Below are 17,479 nucleotides of genomic sequence, written 5' to 3' on the forward strand. Positions count from 1 at the left end.
TATTTGCGTTAAAAGGTAGGATTTACACATGAATGACAGCCAGACAAAATATTATTTGTATTTCTAAGTAAACATTTCTTATTTTCAATGGTCGCCAATTTTAATTTGCCAAAAATGCCTAGTACTTCTACAAAGTACTTTCACTATTCTAGCCTTATTATTTTTGTAGATATTTTGTTTCCCATGGGAAATTACCGATTTCCTATAGGAAACTGTCATTTCCCATGGGAAAATAGCTTTTCTATGGGAACGTAATTTTCCCATGGAAAACATTTGGGACGATTTTCTAATGGGAAATACTTATTTTTTATTTTCATTTAAGCTACAGAAAGCAAAATTGTTCCCTAGGGAAAAGTTTCCCATGGAAATGCGTTCCTATAGGAAAGACTTCAATGATTTTGCTCTCCGACCCAAAAAGTTTGAAAACATTGTTTAAATACTCACATTTACGTTTCGATAAGAAATGAGAACGTTATCGCCGTATTTTTTAATATTCGACATCCATGCAAGGCTAAACAACGTACGTGAATGCAAGAAAACTAAACAAGGTGTTCATCAATTGGTTTATGTCTCGGTTAAACCAACCGAATTGCTTGAATTAACAGGCATTCAAATTATTTGCATCTACAGCGTGTGATAAATAACAAGTAACCTGAAATACTTCTATGACTGTTTCTTCATTTGAAACATGAACTACGAGGGGTGTTCCAAAAATAATGTCATTTGTGTTTTATTTCGCGGAAATCGTGTCATGTGTACACAAAACCACCTCGTGTCGATAGAATGATCACTGAATCGTAACATAGGTAAATATCTCGCTCACACGTTCACTGACCTTGGTACAGTGTACATTGCTTTATAGCGTATTCATTACACTTTACACAAAATGACTGGGAAAAGAGCTGAAAATATGCTTGAAATTAGGGCCTACAGAAAAGGTAGGTCGCTACTCGGCATGAAGCTTATAGATATTCACCGTGAGGTGTGCGACATTTATGGAGAGGGTCAAATGTCTCACAGGACTATTTGTAGGTGGGTAGCTAAATTTAGGACCGGACAGCAGCAACTCAAAGATGCTGCTCGCACAGATCGTCCTGCAACAACTACGTCGAAAGGTAACATCGAAAAAATCCTCAATTTGCTAAAAAAGGATGCCCGATTCACCGTAAGGCAATTGGCCCGAATGACAAACTTGTCGTTAGCACGAGTTCATGGAATTTTGAAGAAACACCTAAAATGTAGAAAAATAAATGCAAGATGGATACCCCATTTGTTAACAGATGAACAAAAGAGGACCCGTGTAACAATGGCAAAAAACTTCTGAACATGTACCCAAAATACAGCAAAAAGGTTTTTGATAATATAGTTACTGGTGATGAAACCTGGGTTTATTATTTTGAACCAAAGCGGAAGTATTCCAACCGAATTTGGGTCACCAAAAATGCGAGACGCCCAAGTATTGCCAAACGAATACGAACGGTGAAGAAGGTTTTGTATGTATTTTTTTCACTCATAAGGGTCCAATCATTCAAATTCCGGTACCAAAAGGCAGTAAGGTCACAGGAAAATTCTATAAAAAAGTTGTTCTAAGAAAATTGAAGAACTACTACAAAAGTCGCCGCCCCAAAACAGGACTTAAGTACCTCCGACTTTCGCATGATAATGCACCCGCTCACAAGGCACGCATAGTGACCGAGTTTTTGGCGTCAGAGAAGGTTACCGTCCTTCCACACCCTCCGTTTTCGCTAGACGTGGCCCCCTGCGACTTTTCTCTGTTTCCCAAACTTAAATATCATCTGTCTGGAAAGAGATACAAATCAAGAAATGCCCTTGGATCTGCTGTTTTTCAGTATCTGATGGGTGTTCCCATAGAAGAGTATGAACAATGCTTCCAAAATAGGATTGACCAGCTCAAAAGGTGTATTCAGGCTGACGGAGAGTATTTTGAAGGGCAGAGCAAGTTAAAATGATTAGAACATTTGCAGTATAGGAGAACCGATGCAAGTGACATTACTTTTGGAACACCCCTCGTATAAGATTGGTGGTCAATCTCACCCGGCTGGCTTAATGAAGATCAATGATCTACCCTCATGCCTGAAATAATGCCAGAAAGTGCATCTGGGGTGTTCCATGCTGGAAACTCGCCATTTGACCTGATACGGCAATGCTAGAAAAATACCAAGGGAAAAAGTGGCATAACTTTATTAACTAAAATGTATCAAAAGAACACGGATAGTCCTGCAATGTGATGTTGTCACAGTGATACAAGTCCTGCGAGTAACTGCACTTCCAAAGTAAAACTGTTATACAGAAGTTATGGATCGGAAAAGAAAAACACTAGATCTTTAAACTTTAGATGTGACCTTGACCTTTATACTAGGTGCATGTGTCTTGCATGTGACATTAGCTTGTTAAGGTGAAAGCTTGTTTCAAGATATTTGCATATGCTTCCAAGCATATAAATGTTATAGACTAGAAACGAGTAAAGACAAAAATATTTGTCCTCTTGGTGCGTTATTGGCCTATGAGTTGGTAAGGTATTTTTTAAGTCGAGCTAAATTTACTGTAAGCGGACACGAGTATTTAAAAAGATACCTTTAAATGTTACGACAAGTAACATTTTATGTGTACATAGAGACATAAGCAATAAAAACAATAAATTATGAATAAATGCATCTGTTTTAATATAATACTGGCTAATTTAGTATTGCAATATACAGCTAACATTTAAATTTAGACAATGATGTAACCTTTCACTCACAAATTAACAATATTCTATGCCCAGGCCAAACACCATGACTTATTATGACACACTTCTATTCAAACTCGATATCTATGTCAGATTTCTGACAACACTCCAGATAAATTTGACATCAACTGTAATATAATGGACGTTTTGAAGTTTATAAAAACAAAAATGTTCCTCATTAAACAATCACTCAGTTTCAGTATTTTAATAGAGAGCAATCACCCAGTTTCAATGTTTAATTTAATAAAACCTTTAAATTTCTTTGGAAACATAGAAAGCTATCTAGCAAATTGATGGCAGACTCGGTTTGAATTGGTTTAATCACAAAGGGTTGCAATATCCCTCACGCCCATAGCACGGGCTAAAGTGGAAATCCATTATACAGAAACATTAAATGGCCATAAAACCCCAATAACTACGTCTTTAATCACGTGCAGAATCGGATTACTTCTGAGCTGAGCCGGATAACATATTTAGCTTCAGGTAGGTGATTGCAACTGAAGAACACTAGAATTACCTAAGCCTAAAACTTTTGATATTAGTTTTGTAACACGGACGATAAATATCTTAACTGGGGTCAAAACATTTTGTAATTCTTCTAACACTGAAGAGATACTAGCAAATATCCTTGAAATATGGTTATAAAAACTACATTCGTCTAGTTTAAATGCGCACGTCCATGGTTAAACTGTTTTAATGAAAGAGAGAACAGTATTATGTAATGAGGTACTTTAAAACAATTCATACTTCAATCTAAAAAAAATAGAAAATGTAGTACATAAAATTTATGTTACCCACATTTACAGGAGATTCAGAACACATTAAAATAGTAATATCAACTACTAACATAGATTACTGCCATGACTCTGTTTTTAAAAAGTTCCGATCTAACTTTCGTGGAATTCTCTCCTACAATCATCAAAGTAGGAGAAAACGCCCGCTGGATTTCTTATGGGAGAGAAAAACTCTGCAGGAGGAATGCTCACGCGGAAGGACCGCTTTGTTTCTAAGACAAGCATTTATTTAACATCACTTACTCAACTATAATTTATTCATATTAATGTTTAATCAACAGTTTAAAGTACCATACTAATGCTAATATGAACTGCAGGAAGCGTTACGCAAAATATGAAAATGATTGGTGGCCTAATGGCTTTGCATTTTGGTTTACAGGATGTATAAAGAGACCAGTGCCAGGAAACCCCAGGAAGTTCAGACAAACTATAGAAGGTCATGGTGATATAGATATGGACTGCGCTGGTGGAACTGTATTTAATCCTGACACCTGTGATTGTCAAACTGACGAGACGGTCGTTTACACCAGTAAAGGTAATAAAGTGCTTAATCCAAAATGATGAAAATGATATTCTACGAAGAGCACTCAGTTTGCTTCGTTGAAAATGACTTGGAAGAGGTATTGGTATACTCAAAGTATTTTGATATTATGATAATCACTCAAACTGAGTCTGCTATTATTTTGCTTTCAAAGGATCTTTTTCATAGATTTCATTAAATGTATATAAATATATGATCTAGATGTGTGCATAGATCATGTGCTTAAAGTATTAGACCCATGACAGTGTACCTCCTTTTGAAGAGTATTCGATTCCTGCCATAAACCTCCATTGGACAATTTTTTCCCTATATTAATTTTTTACTTTTTTCAAGACTTATTATTGATTTATTGGTCAAAAGTGGAAATTTTTCATTTGATAAGCGATTTCTTGCTGTTCAAAATGAATTTACTTAACAGAAGGACAGAGTTAGACATCTTTAAAAATACAGAGTTACCTGCAGTAAAAATTCTCTATTTCGCTACATATTGTAGAAGAAATGTAGCAAGGTTTTACTTTTGCCCCAAGATTATTTTTGAATGAATATAGCAAACTTTAAATCAGTCCCAAGGGACTCGACCTTAATTTTTCAATGTTGGAGTTAGAATTCTAAATCATTAAATCTTTTTATTTGAGGAATCCTAAAAATAATATTGACATTATTTTGTGTTTTTTAATTGTTTACCAACGCTTTTTATAAAACTTAATGGTAAAGTGAATTCCCTGTAGACGTTTTGAACAGTGGCCAGCACTTTGAAATTTGTCTCTATTTGAGCTTGAGGAAATATCATAAATTATACAAAATTTATAAAAAGAACGGTACGGTAAAAGTTGTTTAAAAGTTGCAACATAGTGCGAAACAAGGTCAACTTTAACAATATACAAAGCGAATGCCATTTTTAAACATTACTATCAGGGGTCTAATACCTGAGAATATGTTGATGCCTCTTTCGATGTTATCACCACTGTGATAAAATATATTTGAAATCAAAACCTTTGCATGGGGCGCCATTAACTTTTCATACTTGAAAACAGTATGTTTACTTTGCATTACACCTGCATGTTAAAAATTTGTATACCTTTTTATATATTCAAATTATCAAATACATGTATAGCCATTTCCAACATTTCTTTGTATTAAATAATTTACAATGTAATATTGCTTTTTAGAGTGTAAAAAAGAACTAGACATATCATTTTCACCGGAAGTTAAAGATATATCTGGGAAAAATGTACATGTAAATGGTATCAACGTAACCTACAGCAACGGTGCTGTTTGTTTCAATGGTGACGGCGCTGTTGTTGTCCCCAGGTTCGCAAACGCTGAAATTGGGAAGACCCTCGATATCCATTTACGTTTCAAATCATCAGATGCTGTAATTGGGAACGACCTGCAAGCAGTGGTTTATAACGGCGACTGTGGAATGGATCCTTCTATAGTAGTTGCAATAGCCAAGAATAAACTAGTATACACGCTTCGTAACAAGAGTAACAGGACTAGGTCATTGACAGTTAATTTACCAGTTAAGGTATATGCTTCTGGAGAAATTGATAAACTTTCTTACATTAGAAAGAACTATGAAATTGTTTCATAGTGTTTATTTGCTGATATGCTAATCTCTCTCTGTCATGAGGATTTTTCAACAATATACCGACAATTGGTGCTGCTTGATCACGAGTAAAGATCAGGAAAACTGTTTTATCACAGTTGAGCAAATCTTTTAAGACATCTATTATTGAGCCATTAATATGTATAGGTTTGACCTAAACGGAACTGCTGAAAGAAATTGAGTTGTGATTAAAATTTGAAAAAAGAAGTTTTAGGGAACTCCATTCAAACAACGCTTATACTTTGATTGCATTCATTTATCACATTAATATTTGTTATTACTTGTCATCAGATTAAACTTTTGTTCATTCAATTTACCAATTAATTATGTAAAAGTAAGAAATCCACATGAAAAGCAGATTGCAATACCGTTGCATAGGATCAAGTCTTTGCTATATAAATGACACTAAACCTTACTCTGGTTTAAATATTTCTATTCTTAAACAGATTGATAAATGGGTTACGGGGAGATTTGCTCTACAAAATGATATAATGTCAATGACTGTAGAAGGAAGAACTGAGAAAAGGCTTTTCTTTGGTAAGTATAAAATCTGAACCCTTTCATTCACTGGCTGAAGAATTACCCACCAAACAAATTGCAGTAAAATACGTCGACAATAGTTAGTTTGCAGACAATACAGTAATCAACGAAATCTGTAAGTAATCCTTTGGAAGCATAGAGCACCACCAATTACCGATTCGGTCTGATCGCGTCTGTTCAAGGAAGGTAATGGTAAATTAAGAACCTCTCTTACACATCCCACCACCAGCCCAGGCTTCAATGGGACTTCATTATACGTAATCCATGAAGACCAGAATAAACAGCAACAACGAGTCCGTTCAAGTACGTTGGGCCTGCTAAGTTTGTTTGTTTGGTTTGGGTTTAACGCCGTTTTTCAACAGTATTTCAGTCATGTAACGGCGGGCAGGTAACCTTTCATGTTCTGGATTCTGTACAGTACAAACTGTTCTCCGCAAGTAACTGCAACTTCCAACATGAATCAGAGGTTGAAGACTAATGATTTCAGACACAATGTCGTTTATCAAATAGTCACGGAGAACATACGCCCCTCCCAAGGATCGAACTCACGACCCCGCGATCCGTAGACCAACGCTCTTACCTAATGAGCTAAGCGGGCGGGTACGAGTCTGCTAAGTGTCACAATATTCCACCAAATATACATGAAATATGAAAGGATGTTATGAAAGCCTTCAAGTATTCACCAAACTTATTCATTTTTTGTTTCATTTTTTAATATACAGTGGAATTGCCTTTCCTTTTACTGTGGAAATGTATTTCCATGTACGGTGGAAATGCCTTTCATTTTCACTTAAAAGATAAACTAGTAAAAGACAATGTGATAATGTTTGCATCAACAAACTTGAGTGGCTGCTCTTCTTAACCTACATCAAGTTATTATTAGAAGTATGTGCATTTTATCAGACATTACCCATGAGAGGATTTTGGTGTCCAGAAACTGTTAAATGACCATGTATTTAATTCCCGCGTGAAAAAAATAATAATATGAAAAACGATTCATATACTAAAAAGAACATATAAAATCTCAGCTTTTGATTCTTATGACAGGAACAATTATAACAAGACTTGGCACTAATTAATGTCTTAAAGTTTAAGTTGCATTGATAGTTCTGTAAGTAATCATGAGCAGACTCAGTCAAACCGTGTCTGCTATTATTCTGATTGGTTGCATTCTATGCTTCCAAGGGATCTTTTTACAGATTTTATTATGATCAAAAAGTTTTTATTACAATACATTAAAGTGTACATAAAACTATGTTAAGAATGAGACATTTAGTTTTTCACGGTTATAAAATTTTATACATTTACTAACGTTTATGCATTATTCCTTTACGTTTGGTCATTGAAATGTTTAAGTTTGCTAATATAATTTAACCACATTATTTCTGCCTATAGAGATATATTGACATTATTATTGACTGTCATGATTTATCAAAGTCATTATTTTTAATCTGACAATACTTCCTATTTTAGGCGACATTGATACTAGTAGATGCGGTTCCATTTGTCAGTGTTTTCTATTTGAGGCGACGTTGACTGGAGTAGTTGTGGTTAAATTTGTCAGTCTTTCCTATTTTAGGCGACATTGACAGGAGTAGATGTGGGTTTTTGGCTCACCTGAGCACATAGTGCTCGGGGTGAGCTATTGCGATCTCTCACCGTCCGGCGTCCGTCCGTCCGTTTGTCCGGCGTCCGTCGTCAGTCCACACTGTGCTTTAAACAACATCTCCTCCTAAACCACCGGGCAAATTTTGATGACACTTCACAAGGATGTTCCTTGGGTAGTCTTCTTTGAAAAATATTCAAAGAAATGAATTCCATACAGAACTCTGGTAAACATGGCAGCCGAAATGAAAAACATTAAAAATCGTCTTGTCCAAAACCACAGGTCCTAGGGCTTTGATATTTTTGATATGTAGCATCATGTAATGGTCCTCTACCAAGTTTGTTCAAATTATCTCCCTAGTGTCCAACAGGACTCCGACCTGAGGATCACACGGTTTATATAGACTTATATAGGGCACAACTTTGGAAATCTCATATGGCCTATGGCTTTGATGACACTTCACAGGGATGTTCCTTGGATAGTCTTCTTTGAAAAATATTCAAAGAATTGAATTCCATACAGAACTCTGGTAAACATGGCAACCGAAATGAAAAACATTTAAACTCGTCTTATCCAAACCCCAGAGCCTAGGGCTTTAATATACGGTATGTTGCATCATCTAGTGGGCTTCTACAAAGATTGTTCAAATTATCCCCCTAAGATTAAATATGGTCCCACCCTGGGGTCACATAGTTTATATAGACTTGTACGGGAAAAACTTTGAAAATCTTCTTATCCCATACCACATTGTCTAGTGCTTTGATATTTTGTCTGTAGCATCATCAAGTAGTCCTCTACAGCGATTGTTCAAACTATCCCCATAGGGTCAAATATGGCCCCGCCCCGGGAATCGCATGGTTTATAAAGACTTATATAGGGGAAACTTCGAAACTCTTCTTGTACCGGACCACATGGCCTAAGGCATTTGACATTTGGTACGTAGCATCATGTAGTAGTCCTTTACCAAAATTATGCAAATTGTCCCCTTGGGGTTAAAACTGGCCCAGCCCCAGGGAGTCACATGGTTTATATAGATGTGTATAGGGAAAAACCTTAAAAACAATATTGTCTTAAACCATAAGGCCCAGATTTTAAATGTTCAGTATGTAGCATGTTCTAGGGGTTCTCTACCAAGATTTTTCAAATTATGACCTGGAGTCAATATAGGCCAAGCCCGGGTGGTCCCTTGTTTTACATAGACGTATTTGTTTTTTGAAGCAATGACATAAAAATTTGGACGACACGTATAATGTTTGATACAGATGACACTACTCATCTTGAATAGTCGTAACTGTGTCATACTGACCTACATTTTCGCTTTTGAGGTTACAGCATAGAAATTTGGGCGACTTGTATAATTTTTGATACAAATTTCAATACTCATCTTGAATAGTCTTAATTCTGAACTACTGAACTACTTTCTTGTTTTTGAAGTTACAGCATAGACATTTGGACCACCTTTACAACTTTTAATACAGACTGCCATACTCACCTTTAATATTCTTAACCCTGACCTACTTTCTTGTTTTTTAAGCTTGGACCACCTGTATAATGTTTGATACAGATTTCAATACTCATCTTGAGTAGTCTTAATCGTGACCTACTGACTTACTTTCTTGTTTTTGAAGTTACAGCATAAAATTGTGGACCCCATGTATAATGTTTGATACAGTTTTCAATATTTATCGTGAATTGTCTTAATCGTGACCTACTGACCTAATTTCTTTTATTTGAAGTTATTTGAAATTTGGACGACCTGTTTAGTTTAATGTTTGATACAGATTTTAATACTCATCTTGAATAGTCTAATCTTGACCTGCTGACATACTTTCTTGTTAGCTCACCTGAGCACAAAGTGTTCGGGAAGAACTATTGTGATCGCTCACCTTCCGGCGTCTGTCCGTCCGTTGTCCGTCCGTCCGTCCACACTTTCCTTTAAACAACATCTTCTCCTAAACCACCGGACCGAATTTAATGACACTTCACAGGGATGTTCCTTGGACGGTACTCTTTAAAAATTGTCCAAAGAATTGAATTCCAAACAGAACTCTGGTTGCCATGGCAACAGAAAGGAAAAACTTTAAAAATCTTCTTGTCCAAAACCACAGATCCTAAGGCTTTGATATTTGGTATATAGCATCATCTAGTAGTCCTTTATCAAGACTGTTCAAATTATCCCCCTAGGGTCCAATATGATCCTGCCCTGAGGGTCACATGATTCATATAGACTTATATCGGAAAAACTTTGAAAATCCTCTTGTCTAAAACCAAAGGGCCTAAGGCTTTGGTATTGGAATGTAGCATTATCTGGTGGTTCTCTACCAAGATTGTTCAACTTATCCCCCTAGGTTCAAATATGGCACCACCTTGGGTCACATGGTTTATATAGACTTATATAGGGAAAAATCTTTGAAAATGTTCTTGTCCAAAACCCCAGAGCCTAGGGCTTTAATGTATGTAGCATCATCTAGTGGGCCTCTACGAAGATTGTTCATATTATATCACTAGGGGTCAAATATGGCCCAGCCCTAAGGTCACATGGTTTATATTGACTTATATAGAGAAAAAAATCGAAAATCCGCTTGTAGAAAAGCACATGGCCTAGGGTTTTAATATTTGGTATGTAGCATCGTGCAGTAGTCCTTTATCACGATTGTTCAAATTATCCCCCTGGTGTTAAAACTGGTCCCGCCCCGGTGTCACATGGTTTAAATAGACTTGTGTAGAGAAAAATCTTTAATAAATTCTTGTCTTAAAGGCCCCGTAAGGCCCAGAGCTTAGATATTTATTATGTGGCATGCTCTAGTGGTTCTTTACCAAGATTGCTCAAATCATGACCATGGGGTCAAAATATGCAACGCCCGGGGGTCCCTTGTTTTACACTGACTTATATAGGAAAAATCTTAAAAAATCTTCTTGTCCAGAAACAAATGTCCCAGACTTTAGATATTTGGTATTTAATGTTGTCTAGTGGTTAACTATCAAGTTTACTCTAATCATGGCCCTTGGGTCAAAATTGACTGCACCCCGCAGTCAACAGTTTTTACACTGGCTTATACAAGGAAAACCTTTAAAAAGTCTTTTCTGAAACCATAAGGGCCAAAGCGTGTAGCATGCTCTAGTGTTTCTCTACAAAAATTGTTCAGATCGTGACTCTGTGGTCAATATAGGCCATGCCCGGGTTGTCCTTTGGTTTGCATATACGTATTTGTTTTTGAAGCAATGGCAAAGAAATTTAGACCAAAAGTGTAATTTCAACACCCATCTTGAATAGTGTTAATCGTGGCCTACTGATCTACGTTTTCATTTTTGAAGTTATAGCATAGAAATTTGGACGACTTGTATAAGTTTTAATACAGATTTCAATGCTCATCTTGAATAGTCTTAATCATGACCTACTTTCTTGTTTTTGAAGGTACAACATAGAAATTTGGACCACGATTATAACTTTTGGTACAGATTTCAATACTCGTCTTTAATATTGTTAACCTTGACCTACTGACATATTTTCTTGTTTTTGAAGTTACAGCAAAGTGATATGGACCACCTGTATAGTTTTTAACAGATTTCAGTAGTTATATTGATTAATCTTTACCATGACCTCCTCGCCTAGTTTTTTTGTTCTTGAGCAAAGAAATTTGTTTAAGCAAGTATCTAAACTCAGGTGAGCGATATAGGGCCATTATGGCCCTCTTGTTTGTCACTATTTACTACTTTAGGCGACGCTGATACGAGTATGTTTCTACCTTAGGCGACGTTGATCGAAGTAGATGTAGTTTAATGTGTCAGCGTTTACTATTTTAGGCGGTGTTGATACGAGTAAATGTTATTTCATTTGTCAACATATTCTATTTAAGGCGACATTGATAGAAGTAGGTGTGGTTTAAAACTTGGCTGGGGAAAACAGTATGAGAGTTTTGTAGGCTGCGTCGACAAGGTAAGTAAACCAATTAATATCATAGTTCATACATTTATAGTTCAAAATGTAACTAGTTTTCCTTTACAGAAAATGACGTTTTATCTTTCAATCATTTAATTTTACAACAGCACGAGATATTTCTAATCATATTTTAAGAAATATTTCATGTCATTTGAAGAAGGATGTTAAAGCTAAGCGCGTTTTGATAAGCCTGTGTTGCTTATTGAGTTTACAATATCATAAGGATTTATCAGAAATCTTAAATGTTATTATCCGTCCAAATTGCTACAAAGATTTTTTGTTAGACCCAACTTATTTTAAAACTTATAAACTTTTGTGAAACGGGAAGTTTTCTTAAACATTCAGTAAGTGTATTTTGAGATAAAATGTCTTGATATTGCTTGGGCAGTTTCGCTAGAAAAAGTTAGTTGCATTGCAAATGCATTGTAATTTATTATTTTCAGATGTCGGTCTCGTTTTGTTCAGATAGCTCTACCTGAAGAGATTATAGGATGAAGTCAAGGGAAATCCGATTGAAACAACGAGATTCAATGTTAGGTCACGTGATATCTACTGTGACCAGGGTTAGGGTATACCGTAAATGAGGCTGTAATACTTGCACATGCCTTATGAAACAGGAACTTAACATCCATTAAATGTTTAATCAGATTTCAATGCTTTCTACACTAAGTATAAACTCAATGTATATTGGTCATCTCTGCAATTTAAGCCGTGTGATTAACATTTGTTTAAATATGAAATATTTGAACTAAATTTAATCAAACAAAGGCTTATCAGTAACATTACATCTATCAAACCATAAAACAATGCTTAGTTCATATCCTGCGATATATACCAAGTTCCATTAAATGTTTGATATTGTAGTCAAAGACTTGCAAATATTTCATAATATGTCTTGTAAAGACTAACTATTTAATATTTAAGGACGACTGTTAAGAGTTTTACCAGAAAACTTTACATTTATTCATTTGAGACTGTGATATACGTGTGTTACCAGTATCAATTTTAACTATGCGGAAACAGGTGGCAAGCTTATTCTCAGATCACATTTATACAATTATTTCTTCCAGCCATAAAGGGCAAGGTTTGAAGAAGTAAAAGTATACGGTTTGGATTGTTAATATTCTACTTTATATTCATTTAATTATCTCATCCGTTAATAAACATAACATGTAATGTCATACCTTTCTGTCGACCGATGGACATTCGTAGAGGGAACACAGGCAATGAAACCGAGCCCGATATTACTTTGGTTGGTTGAGTTCCATTCTACCAAAGACCTCTTTACTTATGTAGTTAACTATTACAATATCAGTGTTGTTATATCACTTAGTGTCATGGAAAACAATAGAATTCTGCTTAATCCTGTACTAATGGGGCATGAGGAGAGTTGCTAATATTATTGCCTCTCGTGAACAACCTCGATAAAACCGAGTCTGCTATCAATCTGCTTTGTTGCTTTCTTAGTCCTATACTTTCGAATCATCATTTTATATATTCCATTCAAACAATGCATCAGGCACTACAGGGTTTGTCAAATTAATTGTGCCACCTCCGACGGCCGTAGCGGATCATGACATAAAACCTTACTGAAGTATTATATGTTCATTCTGGTTGATTAACATTACATTAATATTGTCAGTCAGACCGAATATAGTTTGCATACAGACGCTTCCAAGACTGAATACGGCTTTGCATTACATTAATATTGTCAGTCAGTCCGAATATAGTTTGCATACAGACGCTTCCAAGACTGAATACGGTTTCGCAATAGGTCTGATAATCATCAGAAACAAATTGTCAACATGGATACGGGCATAACTTGCACTTTACTTCGATAACATAACTGAACAGAGATCAAAGTCTGAAATTTACACCTGGACTGCACATGCCCGGTATACTCAATAGGATTTATTTTCGTAAGGAAAGCTAAGCATGTAGTTACATTTTTATCAACTAAATATAAAATGTTGTAGGGGACAGTTTTCCACAAAATTTCACTACTACTTTTGCACCAAGTGTAAAAGTATGTGGATAATGAATAATTCTGTTTTCTAATGGGCAGTATATGGGTAAACTGTAATAACCATGTACATATTTTATTTATTATATACAAAAGACAAACTCAATACAAAATTATATTATTTATTAAAATAAAGATTATTTATGGCACTATAAAACCTGCCTTATGTTTTTTATTACAAACATTACAATTATCAATGGATAAATAAAAGCTAAAATGAAAAACAAACGGATAGAAAAACAATGGATATTCAAAAAATATTGCAGTTATAATTTATGCAAATTGTGGGCATCGGCATAATATAGCAAAGAGCGTGTACATAAGTTGCAACGACGATTCCTACATTTCCATTTTTTAATTCTTTCTTATTGTTCCTGAAACTGCTTAGTTGTTGACCTGTACATTTCTTTTTCAAAATAACTCGATAAAAATGCAGGTCATCGGGTATGATTTTACTTGGACTTGCATCTGGAAATGTTTTGTGGTTATTATGTTGAGCTGAACTTTTTTCCGTTCCATTATTTGTGTGAAAAGTGTAAATTGTATGTATAACTTAAAATAAAAAAATATATAGATTTTTTCCTTCAAAATAATTCCCCACACCCAGTGCATAGCTTCCTGTTGAAATATGTCAAACATTGACATGTCTAACTGCAAAATGTGAGAAAAACTACAATTCAATCTTTCTACCTTTCTACCTCAAACTTAAAACCTTAACCACACTGAGAACAAAATACCAAAACATTCTGTAGAAATCGTCGATAAACCTATCCTGCTGCATTTGTTATATTAATATTTTGACAAACTTTCTAGTTATTTTTTCCAGTAAACGAACGTTTATATTATATAAATTGTTGTATTGTCAATTTTTTTTTCACTAACTGTGTCGGGTTTTGCACATAACATTTTCAAACAGATCTGTTCCTTATGAATACTATCTACAATCAGTAACCGCCAATCAATTTTCCATTTAAAGTGTTTTCTGTGAGGATTGGTTTAACGCAGTAATCTTTCGTGTCGAATTTAACTTTATACATATCCTCTATTACATCCATGCATTCTTCCAATAATTTTTTACCTGAAATAAATAGAAAGTTTTTGATGCAATGTTATAAAAGCAGGATCCCCTTACAATGTACAATATGCATAGTGATAGAAGCTTGCTCTCAATCGTATATACATAAATAATGTATCAGAGATGCCATTTCTTTCCTATTTTCATTTGAACGAAAAGGATTACTATGTAACGTCCACTATAGAGCTAAGACATCTGTAAAATTTTAGGACTAAATCTAAACTAATTTCATAAGATTTTGACAGAAAGTTACAATAAGCAGCAGTCTGATATTAGCTATCATGTAATAAAACATTGCTTTGCCAAAAGATAAGTGGTGTATCTTGTTTAAAGACAAGTTTATGACACTACTTTGTCAGTTAAGAGGATAACAACCTCGCAACGGGAACAATGCAAACAATGACTGACAATTTCTGGAACTAAAGAAGGGATTTGGCATCTCTGATGGTAATTCCAGAAGTTGTTAGAAGTTAAGACATGTTAATATTAATCTTCTGAAACGGCTGCAAAATTGTGATATTCAATGCATCATTTTTTTTAAATATATGATTAACTTTTACGATGAGGCAAAATTATCTGTTTTAAAATACTGCCTTCCTTTCCATAAAACCTGAACCAATAACCGGATGATTTCATTCTATATCTTGGGACAGACGCTCTATACTATCCTCACTACTTTCTCTGTGTTAAAAGCGACGAAAACACATAAACATTACCCTACAAAAAGGTCTGTTACCATAGCAACAAAATAACAAGACAAGAAAGACGCTAACTAAATGAGAACATGTACACAAAAGTGCGATAAAACATTCCTTGAAACAAACCGACTAACTATGAAATCTACTATGATTGTCAACTACAGTTATTTCTAATACTAAACCTGGATGATAAAGTGATTAAATGGCATGCATATAAAACATATAAGATCTCGTTCCATTTAAATTAGTAGATAAAATATATTAAAAACAGTAATTGCTTCTGCTCATTTTGTCTTTGTACTACTTAAGACTTTAAATCTGTTTCTTCTTTCCATTGTTTTTTTTTCTTTTTACAAAATACTGTAACACAAAATGAACCTGTACTAAAATGACATAAATCATCAGAATTCATTGATTAATTCAAACGAAAAAAACAATACGGAAAAATATTGAGCAATTCTTATGAACAGTAAACACAAAAGGATGGCAAATGAATACGAAATCTAGTTGGTGACTAATGATGTTGATGTGTAACTATCTAATATTCTGACTCATTCTAGTAAATGCACAAAGCAGTAAGCAGTAAGCATAGTTTGAAAGAATGAATATATACCGATCCGACTGAAATTTAGCAACAATTGTTCACATTAAAAACATTCAATATCAATATCAACATATATGCAAATTGACAGTGGAGGATGTACACATGTAGATAAAATAAGTGAATGGATTGAAGAGATTAATGAATAAATTAGATATAAATTTTCTAAGATTAAGGTACTGTTAAACCATAGTATTTACGAGTCTGCCTACGAAGAATAACACTTTAAAGTTAATAAGCCCGTATGGCAGTCGGTAATTTCCGTTTGTTTCCGTGTCTACCGTATGCGATTTCGGCATTCTCCGGTTATTACGGAAATCATTGCTCGCATGAGCTACCTTTGCAGTCGAAGACTGCCGAAATGACAGCCGAGAATACAAAATGGCACGGAAATCGCCGAACGTCATTAGAACTTTGTAATTAGATGACTAGATTATCGAAGAAGATGTAAAAGTATATATTCTTAAATAACATGCAGACTACCTCATTTATAATCAAGACTTTTTACATAACACTAACAGTTTAACAAAAAATCTTATCATGGGGTTCTCGCGGAAAAAAATCTCCGTCAGAAGTCCACGTTATTTATTCAACACATCCCTCTAATCATAGCATCATGTAAATAATGTTCGTATCCCATTTTAAAAAGATGCTTTTTCATTTTAAACCTAAAATAAGGATTTGAAACATAAGGCAAACAATCCCATGGCAAGAATTGTCCCCTGAGAAAGCTTACCGACTGAGGCTCATCATTGCCATAACTACTACGGAAAGCATCAAAATTGTGGCTGTGAGGGTCATTCATCCCAAAGCCTTGGTATCCGTTTACGTTATTACTAGGGTTCATAAAATCACCGGAATCAGAACCATATTGTTGTGGATTTCGTCCGTATATAGGATATCCTGTATTGATTGGTAATGGATTAGTTGGCTTTCTCTTCCCGTAGAATGGAGGTGGTGGCTGGGGTTTCAAGTTTTCCCTATACTTCGGGGTCTCTATCGGCAAATATGGTATCTTTGCTCCCCAGTCAATCAATGGAATTTTTGGCTTTTTGGGCTTCTTTGGATATGACGGCATTGGATATTTTGGCTTCTTCGCAGGCTTGGGCCTTGGAACTTGAACATATACTACCTTCACCTTTGGTGGTTGTGGTGGTTTCGGTACTAAAATAGAAGAAAACTCGTTTTGGGAAAACACATAGAAATGCACATGCTTCTTAAAACTTTTGATCTGGCTAATATATTAACTCATTAGATTTAACTTGTAATGATGAAATTAATGACTGAAGTTTAACTTGATTCT

General features: G+C 35.0%; 1 protein-coding gene across 1 annotated transcript in view; it reads left to right on the forward strand.

Annotated features, from left to right (window-relative positions):
- LOC123536030 (uncharacterized) overlaps positions 1-14,739 on the forward strand; it is a 41,631-nt gene extending 26,892 nt beyond the window's left edge. The window contains exons 8-12 of the mRNA XM_045318807.2: positions 3,923-4,078; positions 5,254-5,612; positions 6,140-6,230; positions 11,697-11,776; positions 12,223-14,739. Coding sequence (XP_045174742.2) covers positions 3,923-4,078; positions 5,254-5,612; positions 6,140-6,230; positions 11,697-11,776; positions 12,223-12,258 — 722 coding nt within the window. The 3' untranslated portion in view covers positions 12,259-14,739. The remainder of the gene's footprint in view (positions 1-3,922; positions 4,079-5,253; positions 5,613-6,139; positions 6,231-11,696; positions 11,777-12,222) is intronic.
- The last annotated feature ends 2,740 nt before the right edge of the window (positions 14,740-17,479 follow it).

Source organism: Mercenaria mercenaria, chromosome 17 (assembly GCF_021730395.1).
Source record: "Mercenaria mercenaria strain notata chromosome 17, MADL_Memer_1, whole genome shotgun sequence".
NCBI lineage: Eukaryota > Metazoa > Mollusca > Bivalvia > Venerida > Veneridae > Mercenaria > Mercenaria mercenaria.